The sequence below is a fragment of the Anolis sagrei genome, chromosome 3, assembly GCF_037176765.1.
Source record: "Anolis sagrei isolate rAnoSag1 chromosome 3, rAnoSag1.mat, whole genome shotgun sequence".
In the NCBI taxonomy this organism is placed as follows: domain Eukaryota; kingdom Metazoa; phylum Chordata; class Lepidosauria; order Squamata; family Dactyloidae; genus Anolis; species Anolis sagrei.
In genome coordinates, this window is record NC_090023.1 from 71,890,152 (window position 1) to 71,908,852 (window position 18,701).

General features: G+C 39.1%; 2 protein-coding genes across 2 annotated transcripts in view; both read right to left on the reverse strand.

Annotated features, from left to right (window-relative positions):
• The window catches only part of PIGP (phosphatidylinositol glycan anchor biosynthesis class P), a 103,617-nt gene that overhangs the window by 79,489 nt on the left and 5,427 nt on the right, over positions 1–18,701 (reverse strand). The window lies entirely within an intron of this gene.
• Positions 987–17,291, reverse strand: VPS26C (VPS26 endosomal protein sorting factor C). Its single transcript, XM_060770344.2, has 8 exons — positions 17,084–17,291; positions 9,851–9,994; positions 8,599–8,748; positions 7,440–7,520; positions 7,116–7,190; positions 3,334–3,484; positions 2,779–2,931; positions 987–2,020 (listed from the first exon to the last, which is right to left on the reverse strand). Exons 1-8 carry the CDS (start codon positions 17,138–17,140, stop codon positions 1,938–1,940), a joined length of 894 nt encoding a protein of 297 aa, XP_060626327.1. The 5' UTR covers positions 17,141–17,291; the 3' UTR covers positions 987–1,937.

Consider the following 18,701-nt stretch of genomic DNA (forward strand, 5'->3'; position numbering starts at 1 on the left):
TTTGACTGATTACACATGGGTAGTGCTGTTCAATAAACTGAGAATCGTCATTATTCTCACATGAATGCTGTAGACCATTTTGAAGACTGCAGGTGTACACTCTGGCATTTTTACTAATCTGATATTCAAAACAAGATTCCTTTCTTTGAGAGTAAATGCTATAAACTGTAAGGCCACACTGAGTTAATATTTGGTTTCAAATACAAGTAACAGCTTTCATAACCAAGCTAATGTTTGTGCATGAATTACTGTCGCTCTCTTTAGAGACTATCATACCACCAGTGAAAATGCACCCTTTTTTCATGCTCTTAGAGCATTAAGAGTCTTCTTTACAACTGGAAGATTTCTTCTACTTTTGCATCCCAGCCACAGTGCTATAAACAGGACAAGAAAATGCTCATTGTTCCCTCTGAATGCATGCAAATAAATTTAATGCCTTTAATACGTTCCTCATATGAAATAAATAATTAAATTTCCTTTGGGGGATGTGTTAAGGTATATTACCACTCTTAATTTAGTCCAGAACCCTGTTTCCTGTGGAAACTGTGTTGTTACATCTATCCAAATTAAATGTATTGCTCTTTAAATTATACATTGGCTTGATCTAGTTCATCCAGGCCGGGCTGGCATGCAGAAGAATCCTTGTTTAGAGGTATGCTGTATCTCCCCTACTCAACTCTCTCTGATCAATACCCAAAGATATTCTCACATGTAGAAAAGCTTCCTGTCATTTATTCTTTGGGATGATGACCCTTAAGAATATGAAAACGATGCTGGATCATGGTAATGGCACCTCTAGCTCAGTATTCTGTACACAGACTGGCAAACATGTTGCCTAAAGCCCTTTCCTTGTCCATACAGAAACTGCAAGAATACATTAATAGTAAATATTTTGAAAAGTTAATTCCAAAAACTCACTTAACCCCCATTCTGCACTGCTTCACTTGCTGTACCTCAGTGTTCAAAATGACAGATTCAAGAGTAACTTAATGGAGTACTATACATCTTTAGATTACTTTCAGATTACAGATGAGAATACTTTGAGATTATATGGAAAGAGCCTCCTTGAAGGCTGAGTAATACAGTCCAGCATCCCCTGGGCAACATTTGTTGTAAACAGCTGATCTTTCCAACCCAAAAGCATTGCTTTACAATGTTTTTATTTATGCAATGTCTTTGACATAAAATTTAAAAAGCATTTTATTACTTTCTGCCTGTACTTAATATCAAAATACTAAATACCCTAAAAAACAAAAGTAAAAATATATCTGAATTAAATAAAAAAATCAATGGAATAAAATGTATGGCTGTAATTTTTTAGAAATTTAGTAACATAGCTAGAGGACTAGGGATCATGTGGTTTTTCTGATTTTGCATTGCTGAAAGGTATTCATTTTATTCTTTCCTTTTAAATGAATTGCCAGAAGATGGCAATATTGTGCAAGTCTGCATGCATACAAACCAGAGTAAAGGTTTGTAGATGGCCCTGTGCTACAGATTATACCACTACATAATCTGTGAGAAGTCAAAATATTTTCTTTTCATTAACATGACAGATTACATGAATTACAATAATCAGTGCAATATTGTTACTGAAGCACACTGAACAAACTAAAAGTCCTTTAGCTTTTGCAACTTTTACTATTAGAAATAATACAAATACAGAAATACAAAGATACATCCTGTAGTATATTAATTCCCTAGAAGGAAAGCCACATCTTCTATGAGTAATTAACATGTCCTGGGCCGTGCCAGTAAGGAAAATGTTCATCTAGTTCTTGCTCAATACTAACCTTGTGTGGTCACGTTTAAAGGAACAACATAGAATTCTGGCCTGCCATCTCCTGGTAAAATTCTGCAGTGCCAGTCCAATGGATTAGTGAATGACAGGAAGCACCTGATACGAATTTAAGTCCTGAAACAATTCTCCTACTTGATCACAACCTGCAGAGTTTCAGTGGAAAGTTCTCCGTGATAAGGTGATCATCATGCAAGAGAACAACAATGTTCACTTCAAATTCTAGAAGGAAAATACACAATTGTGAATAAACACAGATCCAGTATCAATTCCCTGGAAGGGGCTGACAAGCTAAGCAAACAGTTTGCATTTTCGGAAAAATCATACGGAAAAAGGCAGTAGTTTGACTTCTCAATTTTTTCTCTTTTTTGTCTTGAGTCCAACCAATTAATCTAGATTTTATTTCTTAGTCTCAGTATTTCTACTGCTTACACATCACCCCTTTCAGTCCTGGCTGGAATATTTTATTATGTTACAATCAGGTTTCTGGTGAGTTAAAAATTCAGATTTGTAAATACCACATTAAGAGAAAATGGCAGCGGGATACCTTTCTTTAATCATCATCTATCTTTCAATAAGCTTTGGCACACATAGAATACTGATACTAGGGCAGTAGAAGCAATTCATATCCAAACTAAAAAAAAAAAAAAAACCCAACCAACAATCCAGTAAAATCTTACACTATCCAATTCTGATCAATGGCATTTACTTGCATGCTGTTCTGAAACTGAGAAAATCTCTTTAAGACATTCCATTAGAACATTTTTTTCAAGGAAATCCCAGACAGTCAGCCCTGACTGCCCAATCCATCAATTGTTTCAGATTTGTTTGTAGTTGGGGGTTGTCTACTAGCTGAAGAAAGCTTATTAAATATTACTTCCTTTTAAAAAAGTTTTTCCGTAGCTAGTGGTATAATAGCTGTTACTTTCAGGTATTTCTTCATATGTCATTTTAGAAATCCAAAATAAAATTTTCCTTACCGACTTTGAAGTTTGTAGTTTCTAGTGTGGGACAAGTAAATAACCTAGGAAACACCATGTAGATTGGAATGGGAAGATTTCTGCAGACGTCGCCATCAGCAATCTGAATATTCTGAATCTCAGTGGCATCTCTTGCATAACCTTCAGCACAGCCTTTGGAAGCATGGGATAACGAGATAATAAAAAGCGTATTTTTTTTCTTACAATGTATTCCAATATGAACTACTTCAAATGTTAGGAAATCCCTATGCAGAAAAAAGCTTCTCAATTGGACTGTGGCCAGGATTGCATGTTGACCCCACAGATTAACATGTGCTTAGCTACATATAAATATATTTCCTACACAAGGGGAGGAAAGGTGGCCTTTGCCAGAAGGGAAGATAAAATTTATACAATAACAACAACAACTTTATTTGTATTCCTATCTCCCCAAGGAGACTCATAAAGCTTTTATAATTTAATAAAAACTATAATTCAAGAATTAAGCTGAAAATATTTCAGATTTCTACACCTTTAAACAGCTAATTTATATAACATTTGTGTGTAAAGACCTACCACAGGTTTCCACTCGTACCAGCTGGAGTTCAATGCTCTTAACTGCAGCATCCGAGTTTACCACTACTAGCTCCCCTGTCAGAGGTTGGGTTATGATGCAGTTTGTTGAATTGAGGTGGCCTCTGATGAGAAATTTGGGGAGCAAGGCCCTCTAAAGGAGAAGAGGACAAATGATGCAACTTTATGAGGAATTTGTAATTTTGCCAGTCCACCTGTTCCACTTCCACACGCACTTGCTTTCTGCAGTGTATGAATGTACAAGACGGGAAGACTTTGCTTTTTGAAATCTACATCCAACTTTCAGAAAGCTTGGCATATTCTATATACAGGCAGTCCCCAAGTGATGGACAAGATAGGTTCTTTAGTTTGTTCTTAAGCTGAATTTGTTTGTAAGTCGGAATGGGTACATTTTTAAGTATAACACCAGCCATGCATACATATATTGTTTAGCTTTGGATAGGAAAGAAAGGATTAATACCCCTGTAGTATTTGTTTTGCTGTCTGTACCTCTGTTGAGAAGATTTCAGTTCACTTTCTGTCCCTGTGATCACAAGTTTTTGAAAAAAATGGGTTGTTGTGGAGACATGATTGGTGATAAAGCTTCAGAAGTGAATTTGCCTTTCCGAGGGATAGATGTCTCTCACTTCCTGTTGTCTCACTCCTGTTCTTAACTAGGAGTCATTTGTAAATTGGATGTTTGTAACTTAGGGACTGCCTGTAATAACTAATGGCAATATTCTGAAAATACCCTCAGAATCATTTTAAAGTTTTATATAACAACCCTTGCCCAACCAGATCTGTATCATCCTTTTAATCAGAGCTGTGACTCTGAGCTACTCCTAATATTGGAAAACAAGGATTATAATTGTATATTACTGACTGTATTTTCAATGACCTGAAATCATTGACTGAATGTATGGTTGAGTATAACTTATTTGGAATTCTGACATCCAAATTTTTCCAAAATCCCAAACTGTCTACATGAGATAGTGACAACTTAGTTCTCTGATGGTACAATGTACACACTGTGCCATGCACAAAATTATTAAAAATACTGTATAAGGCAGGGGTCCCCAAACTTTTTAAACAGGGGGCCAGATTACTGTCCCTCAGACCGTTGGAAGGCCGGACTATAGTTTTTTTAAAAAAACAATGACCAAATTCTATGCACACTGCACATGTCTTATTTTGCTACTGTTATGAATTGTAATGTAAATATCTGATATGCAGGATGCATTTTTATTGTTACAATCTGAACATAAAGCATAGTGATTAATCACAAAAACAATATGTAATATACATTGTCAAATATTTATTTCTAATTATAAATAAAAGAAATTTTGATTTCAAGCATGTCACAGCATGTGTAACAGTCTTAATATAACAGCAGGGAATCCATGAATATGTTTACTGTTCAGCCCTCAGTGAGGACAAAACTACATAATTTGTTTGTAACTTGGGGACTGCCTGTCCAGGTTGGGTCACAGGGGTCACAGAGACTACTGTACAGAAGAATAATACCTGGCAAAGTCAATGAAAGATTAAATGTCTCTGACCTGGAATGCTAAGCAGGGCCAGTTCTGGTTAGTATTTGGATGGGAAGCCAAAAATGAATAACAGGTACTCTATTTCAGAGAAAGAAACTGACAAAACTATTTTTGAGTATTTCCTCTCAAAGAAAACCCTATTACATTCATGGGGCCGCCATAAATAAAAGGAGAACTCTACACACACCCAACCATGGGCTGCTGAAAGCAATATAGGAATACATAGAAAAAGATAGCTTTAGCATTTCTGAAAATAAAATAGTTCCAATGAAAATGAAGAAAAAAATTATATTTTCTGTTGTTTTGAAAATGGTTTTTTGGAATATGTAAGCATGAGTCCCCTTTCAGGGGGAGAAGGGCAGGGTATAAATCTAGGAAATAAATCTATATAAATAAAAATGTAATGTTCATTTGTGGGATTAACAGAAATCAAAAACCACTGGACACTTAACAACCCAATGTATGTCCTTCACTCAAAAAAATTGATTTTGACATTTGGGAGTTGTAGTTCCTGGAATTTATAACCAAAGAACATTCTGAACCACCAACCCCCCCCCCCCCCCCCCAACGATGGAATGGAACCAAACTTGGCACACAGTTCTCCCATGACCAACAGAAAGTACTGGAAGGGTTTGGTGGGCAGTGTCCTTTGGTTTTGGAGTTGTAGTTTACCTACATCCAGAGATCACTAGGGACTCAAACAATGTTGGATCTGGACCAAACTTGGCCGGACCAGGCTTCTCCTTCCTTCCTTCCTTCCTTCCTTCCTTCCTTCCTTCCTTCCTTCCCCCTTTCTCTCCCCTTCCCCTTCCTTCCTTCCTTCCCTCCCTTCCCCTTCCTTCTCCTTTACCCTCCCTCCTTCCTTTCCTTCTTCCTTCTCTCCCATGTGGCAGGGAGAAGCCTACCGGGTGGGGACATCAGGCCAGGCGCCGCCTCCGCTTGTTCTCCTGGCGTGGCTGGGAGGGAAGCAGGAGGCACCTCGTGGCCACAGAGAACAAGAGAGCACAGCAGAAGATCTGCGGCCATGAGGTGCCTCCTGTTCCCCTCCCAGCCGTGCCAGGAGAACAAGTGGAGGCGGCGCCGGGTGGGCGTGGCCAGGCAACGCTGGCTTCCCCGGGCTGGCATCCCCACCCAGTAGGCTTCTCCGGAAGGCAGGAAGGAAGGAAGGAAGAAGGAAAGGAAGGGAGGGAAGGAGGGAGGGGAAGGGAGGGAAGGAAGGAAGGGGAAGGAAAGAAAGAAAGAGGGAGAAGCCTGGTCCGGCGCGACCCCGCCTGAAGCCACTCCGGAGGGAGAGAGAGAAACGGCCGAGGGGCTTTGCGCCAGGCCAAGCCAGGCCGCGTGGGCCGGATAAATGCCCTTGGTGGGCTGTATCCGGCCCGCGGGCCTTAGTTTGGGGACCCCTGGTATAAGGCTTCTGGCTATGTATATTGGGTGTATATGAATTTTGTGTTTAGACTTGGGTCCTATCTCCAAGATATGTCATGTACATGTATACAAATGCAGTTATTCCAAAATCCAACCAAATCCAAAATCCAAAACATTTCTGGTCCCAAGCATTTGGGATAAGAGGCACTCAAGCAAATTCGTATCTTTCTTTTTTTTTTTTTTTCACATGACAAGTTCTGTGAAATTTTTACTGTCTTCTATCCCATGTTTCTTTATAAATGCACCAAATTTTGGAAAGCTATCCCATACTTCTCCAAATGCAGAGACAAGCCTATTCACATATTTGTGACATGGCATCTAAGGTAACCAGAGTGGCTTCCAGACAAGATCTTCTGGGAGTTCCAAATATCCTGTGCATATTTCAGCTATCTTTCATCCCTTGCTGTCACAAATCTAGCCTGTTGCCCTTTCTGTGGATGCTGTTAATTGTTAGGTATACCAAAAGGTGTGAGAGGAGCATGGAGACTGGCACAAAAGGTCCTGACGCTCAAGCAACACTCAAGGAGTAAAGGAATAACATTTTAACTGAACATGTAAAACACTCCACTTTTTGCTCATACTGTATTTTATGACAATAGCCCCCCTCACATGAAGATGACAGAGGGCAATAGGAGAAGAAATACATCTTGAATTGAGTGTTGTGTATGTCTACATTATGAACAGAAATTCTCTAACTTTGTTAAATCCTTGTCATGTACATTTTCAAATGAATACTTGTAGACATTCTAAATTGGTAATTCCTTGTCTTAAAGGAATTTAATTCTATTCCTTTAGCAAAATAGGCCTTACCTCTTTTACATTCTGTAAAGTTTCAGGAGTTATAGTAAAGTCCACTGGGCTTGGGGTTGGTTTACCTTTCTGAGGCTGCAACAAAACACAAAGGAGAATCCAAAGTGTTACCTTAACATCCCATTTTTGTAGTCAGAAAAGTTATATAGCTTCATACATACTATACAATACACACCTTCATTTTTTGTATATTTTTAAAACTAAAAAAATATTTTTAGGTAAAGGGATCCTTGGGGAGTTTTGCATAGCCCTCGAGATGTCCTTTCCTTCTTTTGATATAAATCCAGAAGCTGCAAATAATAAAACCCAAAATAGCATACTTACAGGTGAATGGACAATAAATTCACAAGTCTTAGTCAAATCTTTAGCCAGAAGAGAACGTCGCATATCGCATCGAAGAGTATACTATAACGAGAAAGAGATATTTCCCCAATATGAAATAAGCAAAATAGTGGGTCCATATGTTGTTGACTGTAGTCTAAAGGAAAACCAAATCTTTATGAAGATTTGGCTAGGTTTATATTAAACTATTAACATGTATTCTAAGTTCATATACGTTTTAGTTAACAGTATCAATCTGCTATTGGGGTCCAAATAACATTTTTAAAGTTTTAAGACTATTTCAAAATTAATTCTGCTTTTCCTAAAGATCAGGTTAATGTAAGAGTTTAGCCATTCCACTCAGAGAAGGGGTGATTCATTTTTTGACACAAGTGCATTAACTTTTATTTTAAAAAAGGGAACTATTCCCTCCTCTGAGTAGATGAAGAAAGGGTTTTTTGAACATGTGATGGTGGCAGGTGCCAGAAAATGGCACTCCACGCAGTCATACTGGCAGCCACATGACCTATGAGACGTTTACGGACAACGCTGACTCTTCGGCTTAGAAATGGAGATGTGCAACACCCCCCAGAGTCAGGCACAGCTAGATTTAATGTCAGGGGAAATTGTTACCTTTTTAATATCATCTTACCTCAAATCATGTTTGCTTTAAAAACTGAGAAATGTGGGGTAAGCTAGCTCCCAAATGAGCTGCAATCTCAGGAACACCACTTGGAAATGTGACACAGTCCCCTTTTTTGCCCACCCATTCTTCTGTGATGGCTTGAGATTTTAGAATGGAGAGGCAGCCTCATAAGAGGTTCTTGCAAAATGGAATGGCTTAGCCTGGCCAACTAAGCCTACCAAAATAGGGTTTCCAGCGCATACTTACATTCCCAGTATGCAGAAAAAGAGAAGGTGAAGCTAAGGATTACACAACACTAGCTCTGCGTGGCTTGAGATATTTTTTTGCAAAATTGTAACATTGTGCATTTTAGGTATTTTCAATTGTAAACTAACTTGGTACAAATGTAACTGCAATTACATTTGTGAGAGTAAGAACAATTATTAATTGCTGTTAATTTTAAATAAAAACAACAGTCACAACTTTGGTTTATTGTCTGAAATAGCATAAACTTACAAATGGGAAAGCTTTCCCTACCTGGATGTTGACAAAAACTCCATGGTAGGTTTCATAGAGAATTTTGTTTCCCTTCACTTGCAGTGGAAACTCAAAAGGAATTTCTGTTTTACCACTGGGGAGTTTTCCAGGTTTTACCATTTCTACAGTGTTATTAATAAGCTGGATAGGCTGAAAAAGACAGGTATAAAGAATAAGACACAAGAAGAGGTTATGGTGTCCTATTAGCACTATCAAATACAAGCAACATATTTTCTTAATATTTGAGAAACTATTCCTATTGCAGCCTAAAATGGGGAGAAAAGAATCTTAAGATATTTAAAATTAAACTTTTTGGGGTGCCAATGAACTTAGTTGATTAACATTAACTTTGTTGTGTGCATCTTTGAGAATCTCTCTCAAACTCTGAAAAATAAAAAAGCCAAAAAACAAACTTTGGAAAAATCTCTTAAACCAAATGGCAATGTAATGATAGATGTTTAATTTTGCCCAAGACCCAATTATCTTTCTTAATTTTAAAGAAAATAACTCCTAACATTTCTACTTAGGCAATAATTAGAATAGAGCACTTCATAATTGCTACTTTTATAGTTATTTTTATACAGTGACACCCTTTCAACTGCTAGTACACTATATTTTGCTGCAAAAACTTTCATTTTCAAAAGTTACTTTTAAGTCCTCAATATAAGAAAACCGTTTTAGTTTTAAGATCTGATTATTTATCTGCATAGTCTCTACTATCATCAACACTTCCTCATGACACATTCAGTGTTTTCAATTCACTGGGAAACTATCAGAGTTTTAATAATAATTTTAGTTTATTAATTCAAATGTGCATATAAATTTCATCCTCACAAACAGCTTTTTCACATGACAGTCGCCATGATTAGTTTTCTCGCTCATTTAAATCAAGCAAATATAGTTAACATCTTTGGAAAAAGCCAAGATATTCAACCAAATTAGGATTTAATAACCTGTCTTGTTTTCAGCCTAGTAAGCACAAACTAGAAAACTATTATACAATTTGATGTTAGAAGACATGGACTAGTGGAAAGACATTTATGTTTTTTAGCTTTTAAAAGTGAATTACAATTATCTAAATGTACTCATCAAGTAAGGTAAGGGTGTAAAAAATATTTAGCTCATTAAGTAGACAAGAAAATCTTAACAGCCCTAAACAGCCAGCAGAAACCAGCTAAGCTTGTTTTGATACTTCGCATGAATATCAAAAGTTTTTTTACTATTATATTGTTGCTGCTTTAAATTTTTTTACCTTAACAGAATTGTAGAAGGCTTCAAACATGCCAACACTTTTGGCACTGAGCTGCATGTTTACTGATCCTTCCATTGTTAGTGAGATTCCCTGGTGCTGGACAGAATCTTTACTTGTTATGACTACCACTCCAGTAAGTACTTCCTAAAGGAGTGGGGTGGAGTAAAAAAGAATATGCAATGAATCAGTTTTCCAAATGAGACTGTCACATTTATCCCAAATTATCAACTACCAGGGAGATGGGGAAAGAATAGAACATACAGCATATATGTGTAAGCTTTTCCCTGCTCCAGTTGTTATTCTATTATGCTAAATATTGAACATTCATTGAAAAATGCAGCTCTATTTCATTCATGGCACTCTTCTGTTTGCCATTGTTGTGATGACATGCTTCAGGATTCTCCAGGATAAAAGATGCTATAAATGAAACATCACGGAATTGGTTTGTGTCACAGTAATCGCACCAAAGAAGAGCAGGTCTATGTATTAATGAGATCACTATTCATAATTAAAGAGTTGTATTTGTGAATTCCTTCCTTGTACCGACAAACATCCTGTTAAAAAAATTACAATGAATTCCGACAATAGCACTGAGTAAAGCAAGCAGTTCTTTTTAACACTATATTTCCAGATTGTCCCTCTACTAGTAGTAAGCTTAAACAGAACTCCCAAATAACTCCCAAGGAGGTGCCTTGCACACCATTTGAAAATCTGTTGCCTGATGAAGTTTGAGCTTACCCTGCTCTGTATCTTCAACCCTCAAAGGGAAAAAGATGTCTCCTCAGTATTGGACTCCACAGAACAGTAGTATCCAAAACTTTGATTTCCACCTATTACTGGACTACAGCACACCGCTGATATGGCATCTGAAGAATCCAGTTTTGGAAGGCTATACCAGTCACCAGTCTCCTTTAGTTTAGTGGCTTCCACCTGCATCCAACTCTAACTCGTGTTACTTTTCAGCTAGCTTAATATCTGCAGATCACCATTTTCTACACATTTTCTTTTGAATGTATTTTTTTTCATTGTAACACACACACAATCTATCCTGCCCTGAACATATTATCTTTGTTTTATTGCAATGGTTATGTGCCTAAAAGTGAAGCTTCAATGATAAGCTGTAACAATTTCATGTACTGAACAGATGATAGTTAAAAGTATCTGAAACCCTTTTGCTTCTTTTCAACAACCTCAAATTTCATTGCAGGACTCCAGAAATGCACTCTTCTGATAATTCATGTGGCCTTTCACTTGGCCTGACCAAAGTCATTGTTGCATGTAATTCAGATGTATTCATAGAGAGAGCAGTGAAGATAAGCAGGGCCTTACTGAGTAACTACAACAAATCAGAAAAACTTGTTGACCATAGGCATTAGAATGTAAAATGCTTGGCTCCAATTAAACGTAAAATGAGGTAAGCTAACCTATGACTGGACTACATTGCTACAGACCATCATCTGAGACTCTGAAGCTCCATAACCCCTTCCACCATAAGAAATCTCTTCCTAACATATTCATATTAAAAATTAAGTTTTAGTACCTGCCATAAAAATTTCCTTCTGAAAATATAGGGAACTGTCCCCCTCCCACCTTGGTTAAAGCATTTCAATGCATCCAGGCTTGACCTGTGCTAGCTGGATTGAAAAATCTTTACCACCTCAGCTTCTCCCACATATCATGTATCTCTGAGGTATCCATGCCGATTTCTCAATTTTTTTGCCAGACTGAACCCTGGAGAGGGCTCCTGTGATGGTGATGGAAAAAAGTACATTTCAGGATGTCACATAACTAGTGAATAATACCTAAATAATACCTGCTGACACCCCCTCTTCTATTCAATCATTAATTACAAGGAAGCTATTCAGTTTTCAATCTAAATAATCCTATTCAAGTCATCAGGAGGTCATCAGTATGCTGCAGCTGATATGTATATACCTTCCAGTTGACTGGACCTCATGGCAACCTCTTCAAATACACAGAATTTTCATGGGCTAGGGATATTCAGAGGTGGTTTCACCACTTTCCTCCTTTGATATACAACCTACAGCACCTGGCTATCACTGGCAGTCCAGATGCCTCCCAACACACATTTTTTTGTTGTTTATTTGTTCAATCGCTTCCGACTCTTCGAGATTGGTCATTGTTCTCCTCCCAAGAAGTAGGCGTCTTCTGATTTCCTGGCTGCAGTCTGCATCTGCAGTAATCTTTGCACCCCAACACACATATCCTGGAGCATTCCAGAAGTTGGGTTACACTTCCTGTCATCCATCTGTAAGTAGAGGCCACTGCTGTCTTAAATGTGCTGAGCTCTGTAGTCAACCATATGTAGATTGTACTAGGTTATTTAAGATCACGGTTTTCTAACATGCTCTAAGTTTCTCTAGATGTGCCTCTAACAGCACTTCCAGACAGGCCCAATATCCCAGGATCTGATCTCAGGTTTTCTGGTGTAAACTGGATTATATGAGTCCACACTGCCAGATAATGTGGGATAACAGAAAGCTTGGGAACAGATCCTGGGATATAGGGTCTGTCTGGAAGGGCCCTAAGTTGCTGCTGATTTAAATCATTTTAATTATGATTCATGAAAAAAATTCAGGGGGTCCATAGGCTTAAACTGGAAAAAACTGACATATTATCTTTCTTTTTCCTGACCTCTAACTGAAATCTAGCATTTCCTTTACTTAGGAACATGAAGATGTGCCAGGGAGGTCCTGCTCTTGGTCCTGCTGCCTTCGGGGAACAAGGGACAGGGCTTTCTCGGTGGTGGCGCTTGGCTGTGAAACTCCCTCCTCAGGGAGATCAGATCGGCCCCTCCCTCCTAGCTTTTAGGAAACAACTTAAGACCTGGTTATTTAAGAAGGCACTTGGTGAATGACAGAAACATGGAAATATGGATTAGTTAAAGATATCTTTGGGATTGTGCAAAGCCTAAATGTTTTATGTATTGTGTGTGACTGTTGTTTTATAGTTTTATAATTTTAATGGTTTTAATCTACTGTCGTTGTTTTAATATGTGTTGTTTTATACATGTAAGGCATTTAATTCAGCCATTTATTATGTTGGGAACCACTTTGAGTTCCCCTAGGGGCAAGAAAAACTGTATGTAAGTAAAATAAATAAATGCAAAAAAATTACAGTACTATTCAATGCATATCACACTACAGATATTGCATATATCAAAACATGGTTTACGCTTATCCATACTTTGGAATTATAGCAGCTATTAGACTTGACACTAGATCAGATGTGATCACAGCCCTGCTGTGTACGAACCATTGTGGGACACGCAAAGGTTGGGTAACATGAAACTATCTGCTGCTACAGTCTGAAAAGGAGTCCTGAAAGGCAAAAGGGTCCATGGAACAAAAAAAGTGCAGAACTGCCAATTTCGAGCAACACCATTAATTTGAGAGGGTTTTCTGAGGCATGAGATAAGCAGAGGCGGTATTGCCAGTTCCTTCCTCTGAAGTATAGCCTACAGCTCCTGGTATTCCTTGGTGGTCACCCGTTTAAAAAGTAACTGGGGCTGACCCTGCTCAGCTTCCATGACCAGGCAGAATCTATTGGGAATAATGGATGGATCACGACCTGTTATGATTGCAACCCATCAAGGGGTAGCAGAGTTTGAGAGGAGTATTCCTTGAATTTATTTGATGCTTTATGCAAGCAAAGATTCAAGCAGACTTCCTTTAGAAGAACAATGTTTGTTTACTTGTAACTTATAAACTTCACAAACTATGCTGCTCCACATAGCTCTCCTCAATAAGAGTTCACTTTAAAAGAAAACACAAGCCTCAACAATTTACTACTGTCTAATATTATTTATTTATTTATTTATTTATGGCATTTATATGCTGCTCTTCTCACCCAGAAGGGGACTCAATGGCTTACAAATTATATATACATACAATATATTATTATCATAGCACAATATTAGTATTATATATTACTATATTGTACTATACCACCACACTGTAATATTATTGGTAATATTACATGTACCATGAAATATAAAAATATTATATTGTATTATTAGTAGTAGTAGTATTATATTGTATTACATTATATTATCAATATTATATACATAATATGTTATAATATTAGAACAGCACAATCTCAGTGTTTTGTATTACTACATTATATTATACCCTTATAGTGTAATATTATTAATCTTACATGTAATATAAAATATATAATTATTATATTGTATTATTAGCATTATATTGTATTACATTATAATACTATTATCAATATTATATGTGTATACAATATATTATAATGTTAGTACAGCACAATATCAGTATTATACAGGGTTAGTCAAAATGCATAGGCCAATAAGCCATTCAATTGAATGGCTTATTGGCCTATGCATTTTGACTAACCCTGTATATTACTATATTGTCGCTGGGGGAGGGACTTCTATATTGTTGCTGGGGGAGAGGTTCCTAACCAGGAGACATGGTCGAATTCTGTCTTCCTGGCTCCCCTTCTTCACTCTGGTTCCAGAGCATCAGATGGTGTTGGGGGGATGGGCTCCCAACCAATGACCCAGGAGACATGGTAGAATTCGTCTTCCTGACTCCCTTCCTTCAATCTGGCTCCCAACATTAGCTTCTGCACACTAAAAAACTTCTACGCTCAAACTGACTCAAAGCTCAACAGACATTTTTTAACAGGCTCTAAGCCAGTGGTTCTCAACCTGTGGGTCCCCAGACGTTTTGGCCTTCAGCTTCCAAAAATCCTAACAGCTGGTAAACTGGTTGGGATTTCTAGGAGTTGTAGGCCAAAACCCTTGGGAATCCACAGGCTGAGAACCACTGCACTAAGCTCAACTGATTTCTCTGTCATTCCTTTTAAAACTGAACATTCTAAACCAACATTTCTCATCCTGGGGGTCGGGACCCCTGGGGGGGGTCAGGAGGGGATGTCAAAGGGGTCGCCAAAGACCATCAGAAAACAGTGTTCACATCTGGGCATAATGAGTATTCGTACCAAGTTTGGTCCAGATCCATCATTGTTAAGTCACAGTGCTTTCTGGATGTAGGTGAATTACAACTCCAAAACTCAAGGCCCACCAAACCCTGCCAGTATTTTTTGTTAGTCATGGGAGTTCTGTGTGCCAAGTATGGTTCAATTTCATCCTTGGCGGAGTTCTTAGATTGCAGGTTAACTATAAATCCCAGCAACTGCAACTTCCAAATGACAAAATAAATCTCCCCCAAACCCACCAGTATTCAAATTTGGACCAAATTTGGTCCAGTGAATGAAAATACATCCTGCATATCAGATATTTACATTACGATTCATAACAGCAACATGAATTAGTGTGAAGTAGCAACAAAAATAATTTTATGGTTGGTGGTCACCACAACACGAGGAACTGCATTAAGGGGTTGTTGCATTAGGAAAGCTGAGAACCACTGCTCTAAGCTCAACTGATTTCTCTGTCATTCCTTTTACAAACGGAACATTCTAAACCATCACTTGATCGCAGCCCCTCCTACTGCTTTAGTACAAAGAGGCAAATCAAACAGGGCACACATTGCAGGTTATAAAACTACACACTAATAAAACATTATTATAAGACAAACAAACATCACATAGAGGAGTCTTGAAAAGGTTGCTTCGTCCAACTGTATCCGGTCCATTTGGGACCGGTCAAACCCCCTTTTTAAGGAGCTCCAATGGCTGCTGTTCATCTTCCGGTCCCAATTCAAGGTGCAGGTCATCACCTATAAAGCTCTGAACAGTCTGGGACCCACCTACCTTTGTGACCGCATCTCCTACCACAAACCTGAACGATCACTTCTGGAGAGGCCCTCCTTTCGCCTCTTCCTCTATCACAGGCTAGACTTGTGGGAACAAGGGAGAGGGCCTTCTCCGCTGTGGCCCCCCGCCTTTGGGACTTGCTACCTGGGGAGACCAGGCAATCCATCCTATCCCAGCAGCCTTTAAGAAAGATCTAAAAACTTGGCTCTTCCGATGTGCCTTCAGATAGTGACCATTCAACCCATTTGTTTGTTTCCACCTACAGTTGTCCTTTTTCCCGTCCTTTCTAACTTTCCCCTGTCCTTTATAAAGGCAAAACCTCACTACTCCTCTTTTTTGGGCTCCTCTCACAAATACACTTTTTTATTCCTATCTCACCCAGGGTTTTAACTTTTTAACATTTTATCTCATACATTTATCTCAGAGGGGAACAGAAGACATTTCCATCTGGTCTTTAGTGATAATATAATAGAGTATATTGTATATACATATAATATTATAATGTAATACAATATAATACTAGTGATAATAATACAATGTTATAATTATATATTTACATTACATGTAATATTACTAATAATATTACAATATAATGGTATAGTGCAATATAGTAATATATAATGGTATAGTGCAATATAGTACTATATTGTACTATGCTAATAATATATATATATAGTATGAAATATATCTTGTAAGCCACTATGAGTCCCCTTCGGGGGGAGAAGGGCAGCATATAAATGCCGTAAATAAATAAAATAATAATAAATTTGGCCCTCCCTCTGTTTGATTTTACTATGCTATTTTACACTGTTTATTTTATCTGTTATTTTATATATTTTGTTATGATGTATTTTGTTACTTCGTATTTAATTATGCTGTATTATTTTTGAGCTTGGCCTCATGTTAGCCGCCCCGAGTCCCCTCTGGGGAGATGGTGGTGGGTTATAAATAAAGTTTATTATTATTTTACTGACACAAAAGCACAGTATGTCACAGCAAACGAGATCTATATGCTTGATTTCGTATCACAAAATCACAAGTCGAACACTTCCCAAGCGTCTAGGACTGCGTGATGTATTTTCGAATGATGCGTGCAGATTCAAGTAAGGTGGCCTTTTGCAGTTTTATTATTATTATTATTATTATTATTATTATTATTATTATTCGGGCAGGGAGACATCGTCCAGTGTCGTCAGCCAGTCCCATGTGGCGCCCTTTCTCCAGCCTCGCAGGCCCGGGCTGAAAGCAAAACAGAAGGCCGTGCCTGGCACTGAGGCCGAGTGGCCACATCGGGAGGAAGTCTTGCCAGTTCAATGGGGTTGGCTCCATGAGGCTGCCGTTGCTCCCTTCCTCTTCTGCCCAGGAAAAGAAAAGGAAGAGCAGGCGACATTGGCCACCATTTATGGCACCCCTGCGACGTGCTTTAAAGAAGCAACAAACAACAACCGCAACGCGGCTTACCCCGCAATGATACACCTTGTTCGCTCGCTTGATCTTGACATCCACCGCGGTCCCCATGGCGACCACTCCCCGTCTCCTTCCCTCTTCCGCTTGAATCACGTGCTTCCTGCTCTGCGCGAGCAGCTTTCACCACGTGACCCCGCCTACGTTTTTTTCCTCTCTTTCTCTCAGGGCGGGAAAAAGCGCTGAGGAAGCCGTTCCCAACGTTACTGGGATATTTCCCCCTCCCCTCCCCCTCGTCCCCGCCCATTTCTGACTCCACCCCTTTTCCAAAAGGAGGGAGCGACATTCTTATGGTCACATCCGGGTTAGTAACGTGACACCTCAAGGCGGCCGTTTATTTATTCATTTTGAAACGGGCGCCGGCTGAGAGGTCACGCCAAGCGGCAGCTCCGCTCCGTCTCGACGCTTAGGCCTTCTCTCCGTTGCCCTGGCAACGGCGCGCGAGGCTCTCTCGCTCGGCGGCTGCTCCTGAACTGAATCCCCCGAGCCTGCTTTTCTTTTTGGGCGCGAGGCGGCGAGGCCGTGGAAAACCGTTGGGACGCTGCAGAGCGGTGACCCCGCCCCCATCCTGGATAAGGATGAACCAATCAAAATCGTTCCCAACTTCGTTGCTGTGTGACGTGGGACGCGCCCGCGGACAGAACGGCGCCAGCACGAGTGGCTTAAAGGCCAAGAAAGGGCATTTCGCAAGAGTTTGTTCTCTAGCCTAAAGAGAGGCAGTTATAATGTCTGCTTTATGCACACATGCGTATGTATGTGTATACACACACTCGCTTTCAGCCATCAATGTTGCATACCCTGATTTGTTGGGAGGGAGCACCTTAAACACATATATGTATACGCGCACACACATGCCTATAAGGTTCTCCCTCCCAAAAACCAGGGTATGCAACATTGATGGCTGAAAGTGAGGAGGAGCTGAGGAGCCTTCTAACCAAGGTGAAAGAAGAAAGTGCAAAAACTAGGTTGAAGTTAAACATAAAAAACACAAGATTATGGAAACTAGACATTGATAGGCAAATAGAGGGAGAAAACGTGGAGGCAGTGACAGATTTTGTATTTCTAGGTGCAAAGATTACTGCAGATGCAGACTGCAGCCAGGAAATCAGAAGACGCTTGCTTCTTGGGAGGAGAGCAATGACCAATCACTATAAAATAGTTAAGAACAGAGATATCACACTGGCAACGAAGATCCAAATAGTTAAAGTAATTGTATTCCCCATAGTAACCTACGGATGCGAGAGCTGGACCATAAAGAAGACTGACCAAAGGAAGATAGATGCTTTTGAACTGTAGTGTTGGAGATAAATTCTGAGAGTGCCTTGGACCACGAGAAGATCCAACCAGCCCATCCTCCAGCAAATAATGCCTGACTGCTCACTGGAGGGAGGGATATTATGGGTAAAGATGAAGTACTTTGGCTACATAATGAGAAGACAGGAAAGCCTGGAGAAGATTATGATTCTGGGGAAAATTGAAGGAAAAACGAAGAGGGGCCAACCAAGGGCAAGATGTATGAATGGTATTAGTTTATGTAGTTCAAAGGTTCTGGGTGTCAGTGAATAGCAGGATAAAACAGGATATAAAAATACAAAAACGTAACACAGCATCTCTT

Excerpts from the sequence above, each read along its gene's own strand:
- VPS26C (XM_060770344.2), bottom strand. The coding sequence starts at position 17,140 with ATGGGGACCGCGGTGGATGTCAAGATCAAGCGAGCGAACAAGGTGTAT. Across the intron at positions 8,749-9,850 it reads CCTTCTACAATTCTGTTAAG|CCTATCCAGCTTATTAATAA; the intron begins GTAAAAAAATTT and ends TGTCTTTTTCAG. Across the intron at positions 3,485-7,115 it reads CTTTACAGAATGTAAAAGAG|AGGGCCTTGCTCCCCAAATT; the intron begins GTAAGGCCTATT and ends CTTCTCCTTTAG.